The 13,997-nt window shown below is 41.8% G+C and overlaps 1 protein-coding gene across 1 annotated transcript in view; it reads right to left on the minus strand.

The window, feature by feature from the left end:
* RASGRP2 (RAS guanyl releasing protein 2) overlaps positions 1–13,997 on the minus strand; it is a 169,452-nt gene that overhangs the window by 101,001 nt on the left and 54,454 nt on the right. Inside the window, exon 2 of the mRNA XM_073578445.1 lies at positions 4,063–4,191. Within this exon, the coding sequence (XP_073434546.1) occupies positions 4,063–4,132 (70 nt within the window). The 5' untranslated portion in view covers positions 4,133–4,191. The remainder of the gene's footprint in view (positions 1–4,062; positions 4,192–13,997) is intronic.

Raw genomic sequence — 13,997 nt, forward strand, 5'->3', positions numbered from 1 at the left:
TGTATATGGGGGTAACATGGAGTGTGTGTGTGTAACATGTGTCGTATATGGGGGTAGCATGGTGTGTGTGTAACATGTGTAGCATGTATATGGGGGTAGCATGGAGTGTGTGTGTGTGTATCATGTGTAGCATGTATATGGGGGTAGCATGGAGTGTGTGTGTGTGTATCATGTGTAGTATGTATATGGGGGTAGCATGGTGTGTGTGTAACATGTGTAGCATGTATATGGGGGTAGCATGGTGTGTGTGTAACATGTGTAGCATGTATATGGGGGTAGCATGGTGTGTGTGTAACATGTGTAGCATGTATATGGGGGTAACATGGAGTGTGTGTGTGTAACATGTGTCGTATATGGGGGTAGCATGGTGTGTGTGTAACATGTGTAGCATGTATATGGGGGTAGCATGGAGTGTGTGTGTGTGTATCATGTGTAGCATGTATATGGGGGTAGCATGGAGTGTGTGTGTGTGTATCATGTGTAGTATGTATATGGGGGTAGCATGGTGTGTGTGTAACATGTGTAGCATGTATATGGGGGTAGCATGGTGTGTGTGTAACATGTGTAGTATGTATATGTGGGTAACATGGAGTGTGTGTGTGTAACATGTGTCGTATATGGGGGTAGCATGGTGTGTGTGTAACATGTGTAGCATGTATATGGGGGTAGCATGGAGTGTGTGTATCATGTGTAGCATGTATATGGGGGTAGCATGGTGTGTGTGTGTGTGTGTAACATGTGTAGCATGTATATGGGGGTAGCATGGTGTGTGTGTGTGTAACATGTGTAGCATGTATATGGGGGTAGCATGGTGTGTGTGTGTAACATGTGTAGCATGTATATGGGGGTAGCATGGTGTGTGTGTGTGTGTAACATGTGTAGCATGTATATGGGGGTAGCATGGTGTGTGTGTGTGTGTAACATGTGTAGCATGTATATGGGAGTAGCATGGTGTGTGTGTGTGTGTGTGTGTGTAACATGTGTAGTATGTATATGGGGGTAGCATGGTGTGTGTGTGTAACATGTGTAGCATGTATATGGGGGTAGCATGGTGTGTGTGTGTAACATGTGTAGCATGTATATGGGGGTAGCATGGAGTGTGTGTGTGTAACATGTGTCATATATGGGGGTAGCATGGTGTGTGTGTGTGTAACATGTGTAGCATGTATATGGGGGTAGCATGGTGTGTGTGTGTGTGTAACATGTGTAGCATGTATATGGGGGTAGCATGGTGTGTGTGTGTGTGTGTAACATGTGTAGCATGTATATGGGGGTAGCATGGTGTGTGTGTGTGTGTGTGTGTGTGTAACATGTGTAGTATGTATATGGGGGTAGCATGGTGTGTGTGTAACATGTGTCGTATATGGGGGTAGCATGGTGTGTGTGTGTGTGTGTGTGTAACATGTGTAGTATGTATATGGGGGTAGCATGGTGTGTGTGTGTGTGTGTGTGTGTGTAACATGTGTAGTATGTATATGGGGGTAGCATGGTGTGTGTGTGTGTGTAACATGTGTAGTATGTATATGGGGGTAGCATGGTGTGTGTGTAACATGTGTAGTATGTATATGGGGGTAGCATGGTGTGTGTGTAACATGTGTAGTATGTATATGGGGGTAGCATGGAGTGTGTGTGTGTAACATGTGTCGTATATGGGGGTAGCATGGTGTGTGTGTAACATGTGTAGCATGTATATGGGGGTAGCATGGTGTGTGTGTAACATGTGTAGCATGTATATGGGGGTAGCATGGTGTGTGTGTGTAACATGTGTAGTATGTATATGTGGGTAGCATGGAGTGTGTGTGTGTAACATGTGTCGTATATGGGGGTAGCATGGTGTGTGTGTAACATGTGTAGCATGTATATGGGGGTAGCATGGTGTGTGTGTGTGTAACATGTGTAGTATGTATATGGGGGTAGCATGGTGTGTGTGTAACATGTGTAGCATGTATATGGGGGTAGCATGGTGTGTGTGTGTGTGTGTGTGTAACATGTGTAGCATGTATATGGGGGTAGCATGGTGTGTGTGTGTGTGTAACATGTGTAGCATGTATATGGGAGTAGCATGGTGTGTGTGTGTGTGTGTGTGTAACATGTGTAGCATGTATATGGGGGTAGCATGGAGTGTGTGTGTGTAACATGTGTAGCATGTATATGGGGGTAGCATGGAGTGTGTGTGTGTAACATGTGTCGTATATGGGGGTAGCATGGTGTGTGTGTAACATGTGTCGTATATGGGGGTAGCATGGTGTGTGTGTAACATGTGTAGCATGTATATGGGGGTAGCATGGAGTGTGTGTGTGTAGCATACAGTATGTGTGCCGGCAATCACCCAACAAACCAGCAATATGTTGGACCGTTGGATCATTTACACTGAAACAAAGCTGAGAGTTCTCGGTAGCACATTGCTGCCGTGTATAAAGGAAATGAGCTGCCGACAATGTGACACTGTGTGGGGATGGAGCAGCCTGCTAGCACCCGCTCAGTCCTGATCACTCTTCAGTCAGTCTGGGGAAAAAGGCCGATAAACAGGGGTCAGAACACCGGAATTTAGCTTATTGGTGCTAAATGCACCCGAAATGTAAAGGAGCAAGAAATAATGAGCTGACAGGTAAGATTAAGATTGTGAATGTGCCGTTTGTTTTGTTCATTAGTTTGCGGTGAATTCTGCCATACGGTCAGTCTACCGACGGAAAACTCTTAGCAGCAGATTTCCAATTCAACGTTCCCCTTCCCTTTAAAGGCTGAGCACATTTTTAGAAATGGTCTTGAAAGGGGTTAAAAAAAATATTTAATAAAAAAAAAATAATAATAATAAAAAAGCTTAAAATATATACGCTTGAGAGACATCAGTGCGTATTAAACAGCTTTTTTTAACACTAAACAGCCATTTTTTCAAATTGACTGGTCAAATTTGAGCAAGCCTGTTGAACTTTAGAAGTTTTGCTTAGGACGCAATCAGACTGCAGTATAAATCAGACCGAGATTGGACGGCAATGCTCGGACAGGTCGGTGGCTATTCTGACCCAAACCTGACAGCTACATAAAAATATATGAGGCTGTTGTCATGCTACTGCAGTGCAGTATAGCGCAACCTCCATCAGGGGGTGCTGGTGAGGGAAGAGAGGTTGCACACACAGCGTAGCAACACTGAGCAGCAGCACAAACGCCACCAGGTGACAAAAGAGTGATAAGACGAGCCGAGTCAGAAACAGTCAGGAGCAGAAGTACCAGAGGTCACAGCAGTACACATGGTCAGAAACAAACCAGGGGATCAGCAACGGTCGGAAGCGGATAAGACCAAGACAGAAGCAGGTCCGAATGCAAGCCAAGTCAAAACCAGGGAGTCAACAAACTTAAAGGGAAACACTGAGTCAGGACAGACAGAGGGAATAACCAGACACGGGGCAAGTCAGGGATCACAGCAGGACAAATCAGGGTGTACCAGAGTCAGATACACACGCCAAAGCCAGAACTATAGCTGACACCGCCTGCAGGATGCAGCAAAGCTAAATAGCAAACCTGAGACCAGGCTGAGGCTGAGAAAAGTTAACCCCTGAAATGACCAGACCAGGAACATTGAAAGACAGGACTTAAAACCCAGTCTAGATCATGACAGCTGTCAGGCTCATGTGGGTTAAGCCGCCGGCCAGTCCGGTCTTGGCCCGAGGTATACGAACGCCTGACTGCACCCTTAGTGTTGATACATAAAAGCTAATGAAGACAGTAGCACCCTGGATACACAAAGACCTCACATCCTGCCTATATTCCTGGGAGAGACACTCCCGCAAGAAAAAAAAAATCTTGCATCACGCTGCAAATTGGGGGTGTGTGAAAATGAATAACGGAATAGAGATTGCAGACCAACACTTATCACAGATTTATTAACTAAAGGAAATGGCTAGCATAAGCACAAAATCATTTTTGCACGTCAGAAGCGAAGTTGTTAATTCTTTCATTTACGAGCTAATATTCTAAGACAGTTACAGTAAGGAGACTATGAAAGAAAGAGAAAACTTACATTCTATCGATAAAATCGAACACTGCACATACTCAGGCACTTACCAAAGTTTTGGATGCAGATTTCTATCATTTCATCAATGGAATGGCCTTTCTCCAGATCCAAGTGATCCATTTCTGCCTTTTCATTGACTGCAGCAAGGATCCCAAACGATGGTTTGGACTGATGAAGGACTGTCAATCAAGTTTAAGAAAAAAAAAGTTATTGTTAATTTTAGCTTTTGCATGAAACTTTAGTTTGGAAAGTGACGAGTGTTTCATACGACAGATTCTGTATTATTTCTCCTTTTATATGGTGAAGTGAAGTGTAAACATACAGTAACGCGACCCCTCCCAGATTTTGGGTAACCTCTTCCTCTGTCAGTTGTGATTCCTCTGATGTGTCTTCCTGTTTTCATAGCTTACTTCCTCTGGCATTTCAAAGCCCTCACATCTTATCCCATGGGGTTTCTTGGAACATTAGCAGTATTTCATATGATTAAAGGGAACCCATCCGTATTAGTGATGTCCGGACCCCCAACAGCAAGACTCGGAGACCGGCTCCTCCATTACCAAAATCTATGCTTTACTCTGGAAAAATATAATTGGAAGTTTGACCAAGGACAAGGTACCAGGCCAAGAGGAAGGTCTCTGGTGACTTCTCCCCACCCACTCAGCTACACTGACAGGTGTTTATCTCTGTGTGTGTAAGGAGAGACCTGTCAGTTGGGTGTGGGGGAGTTGATGTGGGCACGCCCATTAGTCCAGTCAGCTCGTGGCCTGATCAAATTAGCTTAATATTTCATCAAAGATCCTGTTATCTACTGTATATAGAGGTGTTATTATCATTGTACAGAATGAAGAGGAGGTAAGCTGAGATATCACCTATTGTGAATGGTGGATACTGTGTTATCTACTGTATATAGAGATGTTATCAGTCATTGTACAGGAGGAGGAGGTGAGCTGTGACCACCTATTGTGAATGGTGGATATTGTGTTTTCTACTGTATATAGAGGTGTTATCAGTTATTGTATAGGAGAGGAGGTGAGCTGCGATATCACCTATTGTGAATGGTGGATACTGTGTTATCTACTGTATATAGAGGCGCTATCAGTCATTGTACAGGAGGAGGAGGTGAGCTGTGACACCAGCTATAGTGAATAGTGGATCTTGTGTTATCTACTGTAATCCTCTCTGTGATGATAATGAGACTGCGCAAAAGCCTTTTGTACGGAACAGAATTCGTCTAATTTATGACCAGTTAGCAAGTGTGAAAATTGTAAAATATCTGATCTTTATATATTATATATTTTCCAATAACACATTCCCCTTAATGGAACTTTGTGTATGCCAATGACAGTTGTTGTTTTTTTACTCTCTTTTTTTTAGACTGATTTTGACGACCATAAAACTATTATTAGGGGACTAATAAAAATGACATAATGTACACGCGAACCTCTTTATGTACGGAAGTAATATATGTGGAGGAAATTCCTAGTCTGCTGTAAATAAAGCATGGGATATACTATTGCATCAATGATCACAGGTTTATCCCGAGCCTGCTCCGAGATTCCTACGCTCCATCATGGACAGTCCTGACAGTGATGAAGAACAGCAATAAGCCTCCGATCCTACGCTTTCGTTCTTTTCCATTGCTTTCTGATGGCCACAATACCACATCATAACAGACGCATCATAAGTCCAAGGGGAGAAAAAAAAAAGGATTTTTACGTGTTTTAACAGATCTGTCAACCCGAAAGATAAGAGATTAAAAAGCGTTTGACGGAAGTCGGTATGAGCTAAGCCTAATTCTTCTCTCCACCTCCTCCGCTCTATCCACTGTTTTCAGCTCACATCCTATACATTAATTCCCCGTGGCTTTTGTACATTTTTTTTTATGTTTCCCAGTCGTCAGGATTCCCAGCGTTGCGCGGTACACGAACCTGGTGCTGTATTTTCGGCATTCGCACTAAAAGTGATGAATTGAATTTGTTTATTGCGTTACTAACAATATCGCGAAAAGACACAACATAAGTTTACGGAAACGAACAGCCATTTTATGTGGGTTCTAATTTTCCCCCGACATCCTAAAATAGTCAGATCTTAATTCACAGGAGAAATCCTCAAGACTTTTCTGTAGAATACGATGATGAAGAATGTGTCGAAACAATGCGGCACAATGGATCAATGTATGGAAATAACTCGGCAAAGTCACCAACTTTGACTTCCTCTATAAGCGCGACCAACGGAAGGTCACAGTATATCTCCGACATTGCGACATATCATGACATTGATACAGGATTCAATCCGTAAGACTGAAGATTTGCCGCAAACCAATAAAAAGCTTCTGAGAGTTTTTCTTCTTTTTTTGTGTTGTTAACAGGACCATTGACAATCATACCGGTGGGTAAAGTGCCTCACTGAACGATAATAACATTGCGGGTCTGCGGTAATGATTTCCTTTTTGCGACTACACTGACAGGCAGGAGCCGGGGTAAATACTACGTTGTCATCTCAGTTGTCAGCTCCGGAAAATAGAACGATAATAACCAGCGATACGAGAGAGAATCAAGAAGACGCTTACGGCCAAAGACGTCTTTCCTCTAAATTCCAGATATTTTAAAGATTTGCAATAGCATATTTGTGCCCTAGATGATCTTTCAGCTTCTAAATTGTAACCTTTGAAAAATTAACAAAAAAAAAAACTTAATGAAAATATTTAAAAAGAAAAATGGAAAACATTTAACATAAACATGGGGTCAAAACACAATATCTAAAGAAAGTAAAAAATTAAATAAAGATTTAAAAAAAAAAAAATCATTTCACCTATATTCCAAATGCTTTAAAGATATCGTACTCATGTTTTATGCCCTATATGGTATTACAACTTTTGAACCTTGAGGAAAAAAATTTGTCAAAAATTTTTTTTAAAAAAATGCATAAAAGGTAAGGTCATAACATAGTATTTCAAAGCAAAGGAAAGGACATCTTTCAGCTACACTCCACATGTCTTAAGGACACACTACTTCTGTTTTGTTCCAGGGATGGTATTTCAACTTTTAACACATGGGACATAAAAAATAAAAATAGCTATCTATCTATCTATCTATATATATATATATATACACAGGGTGGGCCATTTATATGGATACACCTGGGTGGGCCGACTTCAAAATGGCCGCCATGGTCTCCACCCATCTTGAAAAGTTCCCCCCCTCCCATATACTAATGTGCCACAAACAGGAAGTTGATATCACCAACCATTCCCATTTTATTTAGGTGTATCCATATACATGGACCACGCTGTATATATAGTGAAATTAAAAACAAAAAAACAAATCACATAACATATTACATATGGCCTAACACAGAAATTTGAGGAAAAAGTCGCTTTTCCTCTATATTTCACATGTATTAAAGATAAACCATTGCAGATTTGTGCCCTAGATGATCCAAAAAAACATTAAACGTACAATGTATGTCATAACACAATATATAAGTAAAAAAATATAGAAAATAACATAAAGATACACAGAAAAATAACTATTTCACCTATATCTAACATCCTTTAAAGATTCCCTGCCCATGATCTATGCCCTAGATCAGGGGTCCCCAACCGCCGGTCCGCGGCCCAGCACCGGGCCGCTGCAGTGCCCTTGCCGGTCCGCGGACACAAGGGGAGCCAGGGGCGGTCAGTGGCATAGCGGGGGCTGGGGCGGCGCGCAGCAGCTCTTAGCGGCGGGCAGGGAGCGATCCAAGCAGCTCCGCTGCCTGCAAGAGGGAATAGCAGGAGCGGAGCTGCAAGGACCCGTCCAGCTTCCTGTCTCTGACTGACACAGAGAGGAGAGCGCGGCTGCTGTGTCAGAGCGAGGAAGCGCGGGCGGCGGGCAGGTGAGAGGAGAGAGGTGGTGTCTGTGTGTATATGTATGTCTGTGTGTGTGTGTGTGTATAATGTGTGTACATGTATGTCTGTGTGTGTGTGTGTGTGTGTGTGTGTGTATATAATGTGTGTACATGTATGTCTGTGTTTGTTGGTCTGTGTTTGTGTAGCCTGGCCCTGGAGGAGATGGGGACATGAGGAGAAGGCCATGAGGGGAGTGATGGGGTGAAGGCAATGATGGGGAGAGGGGAGTGATGGGGTGAAGGCAATGATGGGGAGACAGCAGTGATGGGGTGAAGGCAATGATGGAGAGACAGCAGTGATGGGGTGAAGGCAATGATGGGGAGACAGCAGTGATGGGGTGAAGGCAATGATGGAGAGACAGCAGTGATGGGGTGAAGGCAATGATGGGGAGACAGCAGTGATGGGGTGAAGGCAATGATGGGGAGACAGCAGTGATGGGGTGAAGGCAATGATGGGGAGACAGCAGTGATGGGGTGAAGGCAATGATGGAGAGACAGCAGTGATGGGGTGAAGGCAATGATGGAGAGACAGCAGTGATGGGGTGAAGGCAATGATGGAGAGACAGCAGTGATGGGGTGAAGGCAATGATGGAGAGACAGCAGTGATGGGGTGAAGGCAATGATGGAGAGACAGCAGTGATGGGGTGAAGGCAATGATGGAGAGACAGCAGTGATGGGGTGAAGGCAATGATGGAGAGACAGCAGTGATGGGGTGAAGGCAATGATGGGGAGACAGCAGTGATGGGGTGAAGGCAATGATGGGGAGACAGCAGTGATGGGGTGAAGGCAATGATGGGGAGACAGCAGTGATGGGGTGAAGGCAATGATGGAGAGATGGCAGTGATGGGGTGAAGGCAATGATGGAGAGAAGGGAGTGATGGGGTGAAGGCAATGATGGGGAGACAGCAGTGATGGGGTGAAGGCAATGATGGGGAGACAGCAGTGATGGGGAGAAGGCAAAGATGGGGAGAAGGGAGTGATGGGGTGAAGGCAATGATGGAGAGATGGCAGTGATGGGGTGAAGGCAATGATGGGGAGAGGGGAATGATGGGGTGAAGGCAATGATGGGGAGACAGCAGTGATGGGGTGAAGGCAATGATGGGGAGACAGCAGTGATGGGGAGAAGGCAAAGATGGGGAGAAGGGAGTGATGGGGTGAAGGCAATGATGGGGAGAAGGGGGTGATGGAGCACTTATTCAAAACCTATGGTGAGTTGAGTCACATTATAAATGTTATTTAATTATAAGTATGCACTGCTACACTACAACCATGTCCATAGCCCCGCCCCCTTATGACCAAAGCCCCGCCCCTGCCACACCTCCATCCCCGCCCTGCCGGGCCATGGAAGAATGGTCTTGCTTGAAACCGGTCCCCGGTGCAAAAAAGGTTGGGGACCACTGCCCTAGATGGTATTTCAACTTTTAACCCTATGTAAAAAAAAATTGAAAAATAAAAAAGTTACGCAAAATGTAAGAAAAAGACATCTTTCCTCTGTAGTCCACATCCTTGTATACTATGATTTATTTTTAATGGTTTCAACACTCCAATTAATTAATACCAACTATTGATATAGTTTCAATCAGTTATACTACATATATATATATATATATATATATATATATATATATATATATATATTTGGCTCTTTGAACCTCCCTAGAAGGTCATTGAAACTTGTTTCAACCAGATGGTCAAATTGTCCAAGCAGAACAAATAACTGGCTTAAACTTATCTACCAACAAAGAACCTTCGTTGTCATAATTAGATTGGGTGTGTAAACATTCCCAAGGATGTGATTTGGTCAGGGGACTTTCTCATTAGCATTCAAGGATAGATCAAAGAAGACACATTTGAATGCTTTTTGGGGGGGGGGTAAAAGGAGAGTACTGATTAGCGGAGAGAGAGACAGAGAGAAAGAGATGTGACAGACCAGAGAGGACACTGAGATGAGACTATCTGAATAATGTAATGTATGAATAATGCCTGTTTCTGATTAATGCATATGTATTTATAGTTTTATATTTTAATCTTATCATTTATATAGTAAATCAATTTAGTAAATTCAATTCTTGTGTGAGCATTTTCTTATTCATTACAATCCATTGGAACCCTTACAATACACTATAAAGATACAGTAGGGCGGATTTGTGCCGTAGACTGTAATTTTAACTTTTAATCCTTGGAAGATTGAAAAAAAAAAAAAGAAAACATTGTCAAATAAATTTTTTTTGAAAAAACACGTTAACTTATATAAAAAATGTATGGCTATAAATACACAGAAATTTGGGGAAAATGACGCTTGTCCTCTATATTCTAACTATTGTGAATCTGTGCCCTAGATAATCTTTGATCTAATTCTAACCCTTGGAAAATTTAAAAATAAAAAATGTTACCATAATATTAAAAATATACTTAACCTAAAATGTATGGCCATAATTATTTCACCTACATCCCACATGCTTTAAAGATAACCTACTTGTGTTCTTTGCCCTAGATGGTCTAACTCTTAGATAACTTCTAACCCTTGAAAAATAAAAAATGAAAATGAAAAAATAAAATAAAAACAAAACAGCATCTAATTTAGTCTAAAATACTGTATATGGCCATCACATATAAATTCTAAGAAAAATACACATTTCCTCTATATTCCACATACTTGTGTGTTGTGCCCTAGATGGTCTTCTAACTTCTATCCCTTAAAAAAAGTGAGGGAAAAAGTATCAGTTATATCCTGATGAAGCATTCCCAGATTCCAACTTGAAATGTATATTACACTATTTTTGTGGGAGGGAGGGCAAGAAGCTGAATTTTATTAACAGTGTTTCAATGACGACATAACCTCATAATTTAAAAATGTAGGGCCTGATTTTTTTTAAGTCTTTTTTTTTAATCTCATGGCATTAGCTGACGTTTTTTGGACCGAAATTCTTCAATATGGATGAACTAATGGATTTTGCGCGAAGTTAAAAACAATTATTTTTTTTTCTGTCTTTTATCAATTTTTGGGACTTTTTAGAACAAAAGGACGCACGTTTTGCAAATTGTCAAAAATAGTAACTTATTCCGTCTATCTATTTTTGTGGTCTTTTATAGCAAAAAGTTACATGTTTTTCAAATATAAAATCACCCTGGGGGAGCTGGAGTATGTGTGCAGCAAATTTTGCAACTTTGTTACAAAATTAGCAAATGATGAATTAGTTAAAAATATTAGGAAACCCTAAACCACACGCACATTGGTAAACTAAAAAAAAAAAAAAAGTGACTACATATAAAATAGACTTCAAATGGAAGAGACATTTGGTGCGAAAAAAAGGGGGCAAAACACCAAAAACTCAACAAAAATACAAAAATCAGGCGCAAATGCAATAACGAATCGGCTCCTTAGGGTTGTAATAGCAGTATACATGTAAGAACTTTATGATCTGCTGTATTCCCATGCTTACTATGCTGTAGGTTATATGGATATTTTGTTTATTTCTTGGGTTTTGTCTGTTAAATGGCCACAGTGTGAACATACTCATACACAGTGTGATTATTCTAACTTATCCTCTGGCTCACTTATTTGGTTTTGCTGTAGTTTCTTGTACTTTGTACAAATAGGAACGTGACTACCCTTTCTGAACTGTGCATTTCATCTATATAGATTCCCGTGGGCAAGTGTCTGGACAGTCGGGGCTGGGTCCTGTTCTACCCCCGAGGTGACACAATATGAGTGTTTTAATATTAGAGGATAGGACTGTCACAATTGGGTTCACCTTGTCGCGGTAGGATGGCTTTTTGCTGTAGTTTCTTATACTTTGTACAAACAGGAACGTGACTACCCTTTCTGAACTGTGCATTTCATCTATATAGATTCCCCTGGGCAGGTGTCTGAACAGTTGGGACTGGGTCCTGTTCTACTCCCAAGGTGACACAAGGTGAGGGTTTTAATATTAGAGGATAGGACTGTCACAATTGGGTTCACCTTGTCGTGGTAGGATGGCTTTTTGCTGTAGTTTCTTATACTTTGTACAAACAGGAACGTGACTACCCTTTCTGAACTGTGCATTTCATCTATATAGATTCCCCTGGGCAAGCGTCTGAACAGTTGGGACTGGGTCCTGTTCTACTCCCAAGGTGACACAAGATGAGGGTTTTAGTATTAGAGGATAGGACTGTCACAATTGGGTTCACCTTGTTGCGGTAGGATGGCTTTTTGCTGTAGTTTCTTATACTTTGTACAAACAGGAACGTGACTACCCTTTCTGAACTGTGCATTTCATCTATATAGATTCCCCTGGGCAGGTGTCTGAACAGTTGGCACTGGGTCCTGTTCTACTCCCAAGGTGACACAAGGTGAGGGTTTTAATATTAGAGGATAGGACTGTCACAATTGGGTTCACCTTGTCGTGGTAGGATGGCTTTTTGCTGTAGTTTCTTATACTTTGTACAAACAGGAACGTGACTACCCTTTCTGAACTGTGCATTTCATCTATATAGATTCCCCTGGGCAAGCGTCTGAACAGTTGGGACTGGGTCCTGTTCTACTCCCAAGGTGACACAAGATGAGGGTTTTAGTATTAGAGGATAGGACTGTCACAATTGGGTTCACCTTGTTGCGGTAGGATGGCTTTTTGCTGTAGTTTCTTATACTTTGTACAAACAGGAACGTGACTACCCTTTCTGAACTGTGCATTTCATCTATATAGATTCCCCTGGGCAAGCGTCTGAACAGTTGGGACTGGGTCCTGTTCTACTCCCAAGGTGACACAAGGTGAGGGTTTTAATATTAGAGGATAGGACTGTCACAATTGGGTTCACCTTGTCGTGGTAGGATGGCTTTTTGCTGTAGTTTCTTATACTTTGTACAAACAGGAACGTGACTACCCTTTCTGAACTGTGCATTTCATCTATATAGATTCCCCTGGGCAGGTGTCTGAACAGTCGGGACTGGGTCCTGTTCTACTCCCAAGGTGACACAAGGTGAGGGTTTTAATATTAGAGGATAGGATTGTCACAATTGGGTTCACCTTGTTGCGGTAGGATGGCTTTTACTCTTCTTTTATAAAAATCGCGTTAACTATGTACCCTATGCTATTTACATGTACAGTTACTATTTACTTACATATTAGCTAACAGATGGAGATCCAAAAAAATGTAAGAGGTCAACCCTAAGCGGGGTCTTCTTACTGAAGATCCAGCATGGAATTGCATTAACATCAGTTCAAAAACAAAATCTACCGGCGAAGAGGAAATCCCTACACGTATATATAACTGTGAATGTGAAGGTGTGAAATTCTTTTCAATAAACCTTACAAGCCATGAATTCTCACCTCTTCCCTTAATGATAGTAATTCTTTATTACAGCATGAACATAGCGTTAAACCATTAAATTTTCGTACGTTATTACATTTCTTCACGCGAGGACGGTATCTGACGATAGACTATTTAGGAAATATATAATTCGCTGGGATTATGATGTGTGTAGGTGATTGACGGAAAGAATAGGAAACTGCGATCGGAACGATGAAGGCAAGAATAACATCCTTAGGTGTTACACAAGAAATTCTTAGTTATGAAGACATGAGGTTTTACATTACTTTTTACTTCTGCGTAGCAAGGACTATTTAGAAAATCCATTTCTTTTTTTTTCCACTCCTTACTATATTTTATGTGCAAATAGAGAGAACAAGGATGACACTCACCTTTCCGATGCAAAAAACTTTTATTCAAGGATAAAAATACATAAGCTCGAGAGTAATGTGTAGAGTTCCGGCAACGGCAGTTTCACGCTCCTGCGCTTCAACGGGTCCTAATCGGGTCCGTTGAAGCGCAGGAGCGCGAAACAGTCGTCCGTACTCTACGCATTACTCCCGAGCCTATGCATTTTTATCCCTGTATAAACGTTTTTTGCTTCGGAACGGTGAGTGCCATCCTTGTTCTCTCTATTTGCACATTGGATTTTGTTTGTTTCCTAAGGATAGAGCACCCGCTCCATTGGGGTTATGGTGTTTAATTATGCGTGTGTAAATTGTACCTCTTAGCATTGTGCAGAGGTAGAGGTGGTGCAGCAGTGCCGAAGCTTTTCTCTTGTGTTGGCTTACTATATTTTAATCAA

The sequence above is a fragment of the Dendrobates tinctorius genome, unplaced genomic scaffold (genome assembly GCF_039654945.1).
Source record: "Dendrobates tinctorius isolate UK_male_01 unplaced genomic scaffold, ASM3965494v1 ptg000059l, whole genome shotgun sequence".
NCBI lineage: Eukaryota > Metazoa > Chordata > Amphibia > Anura > Dendrobatidae > Dendrobates > Dendrobates tinctorius.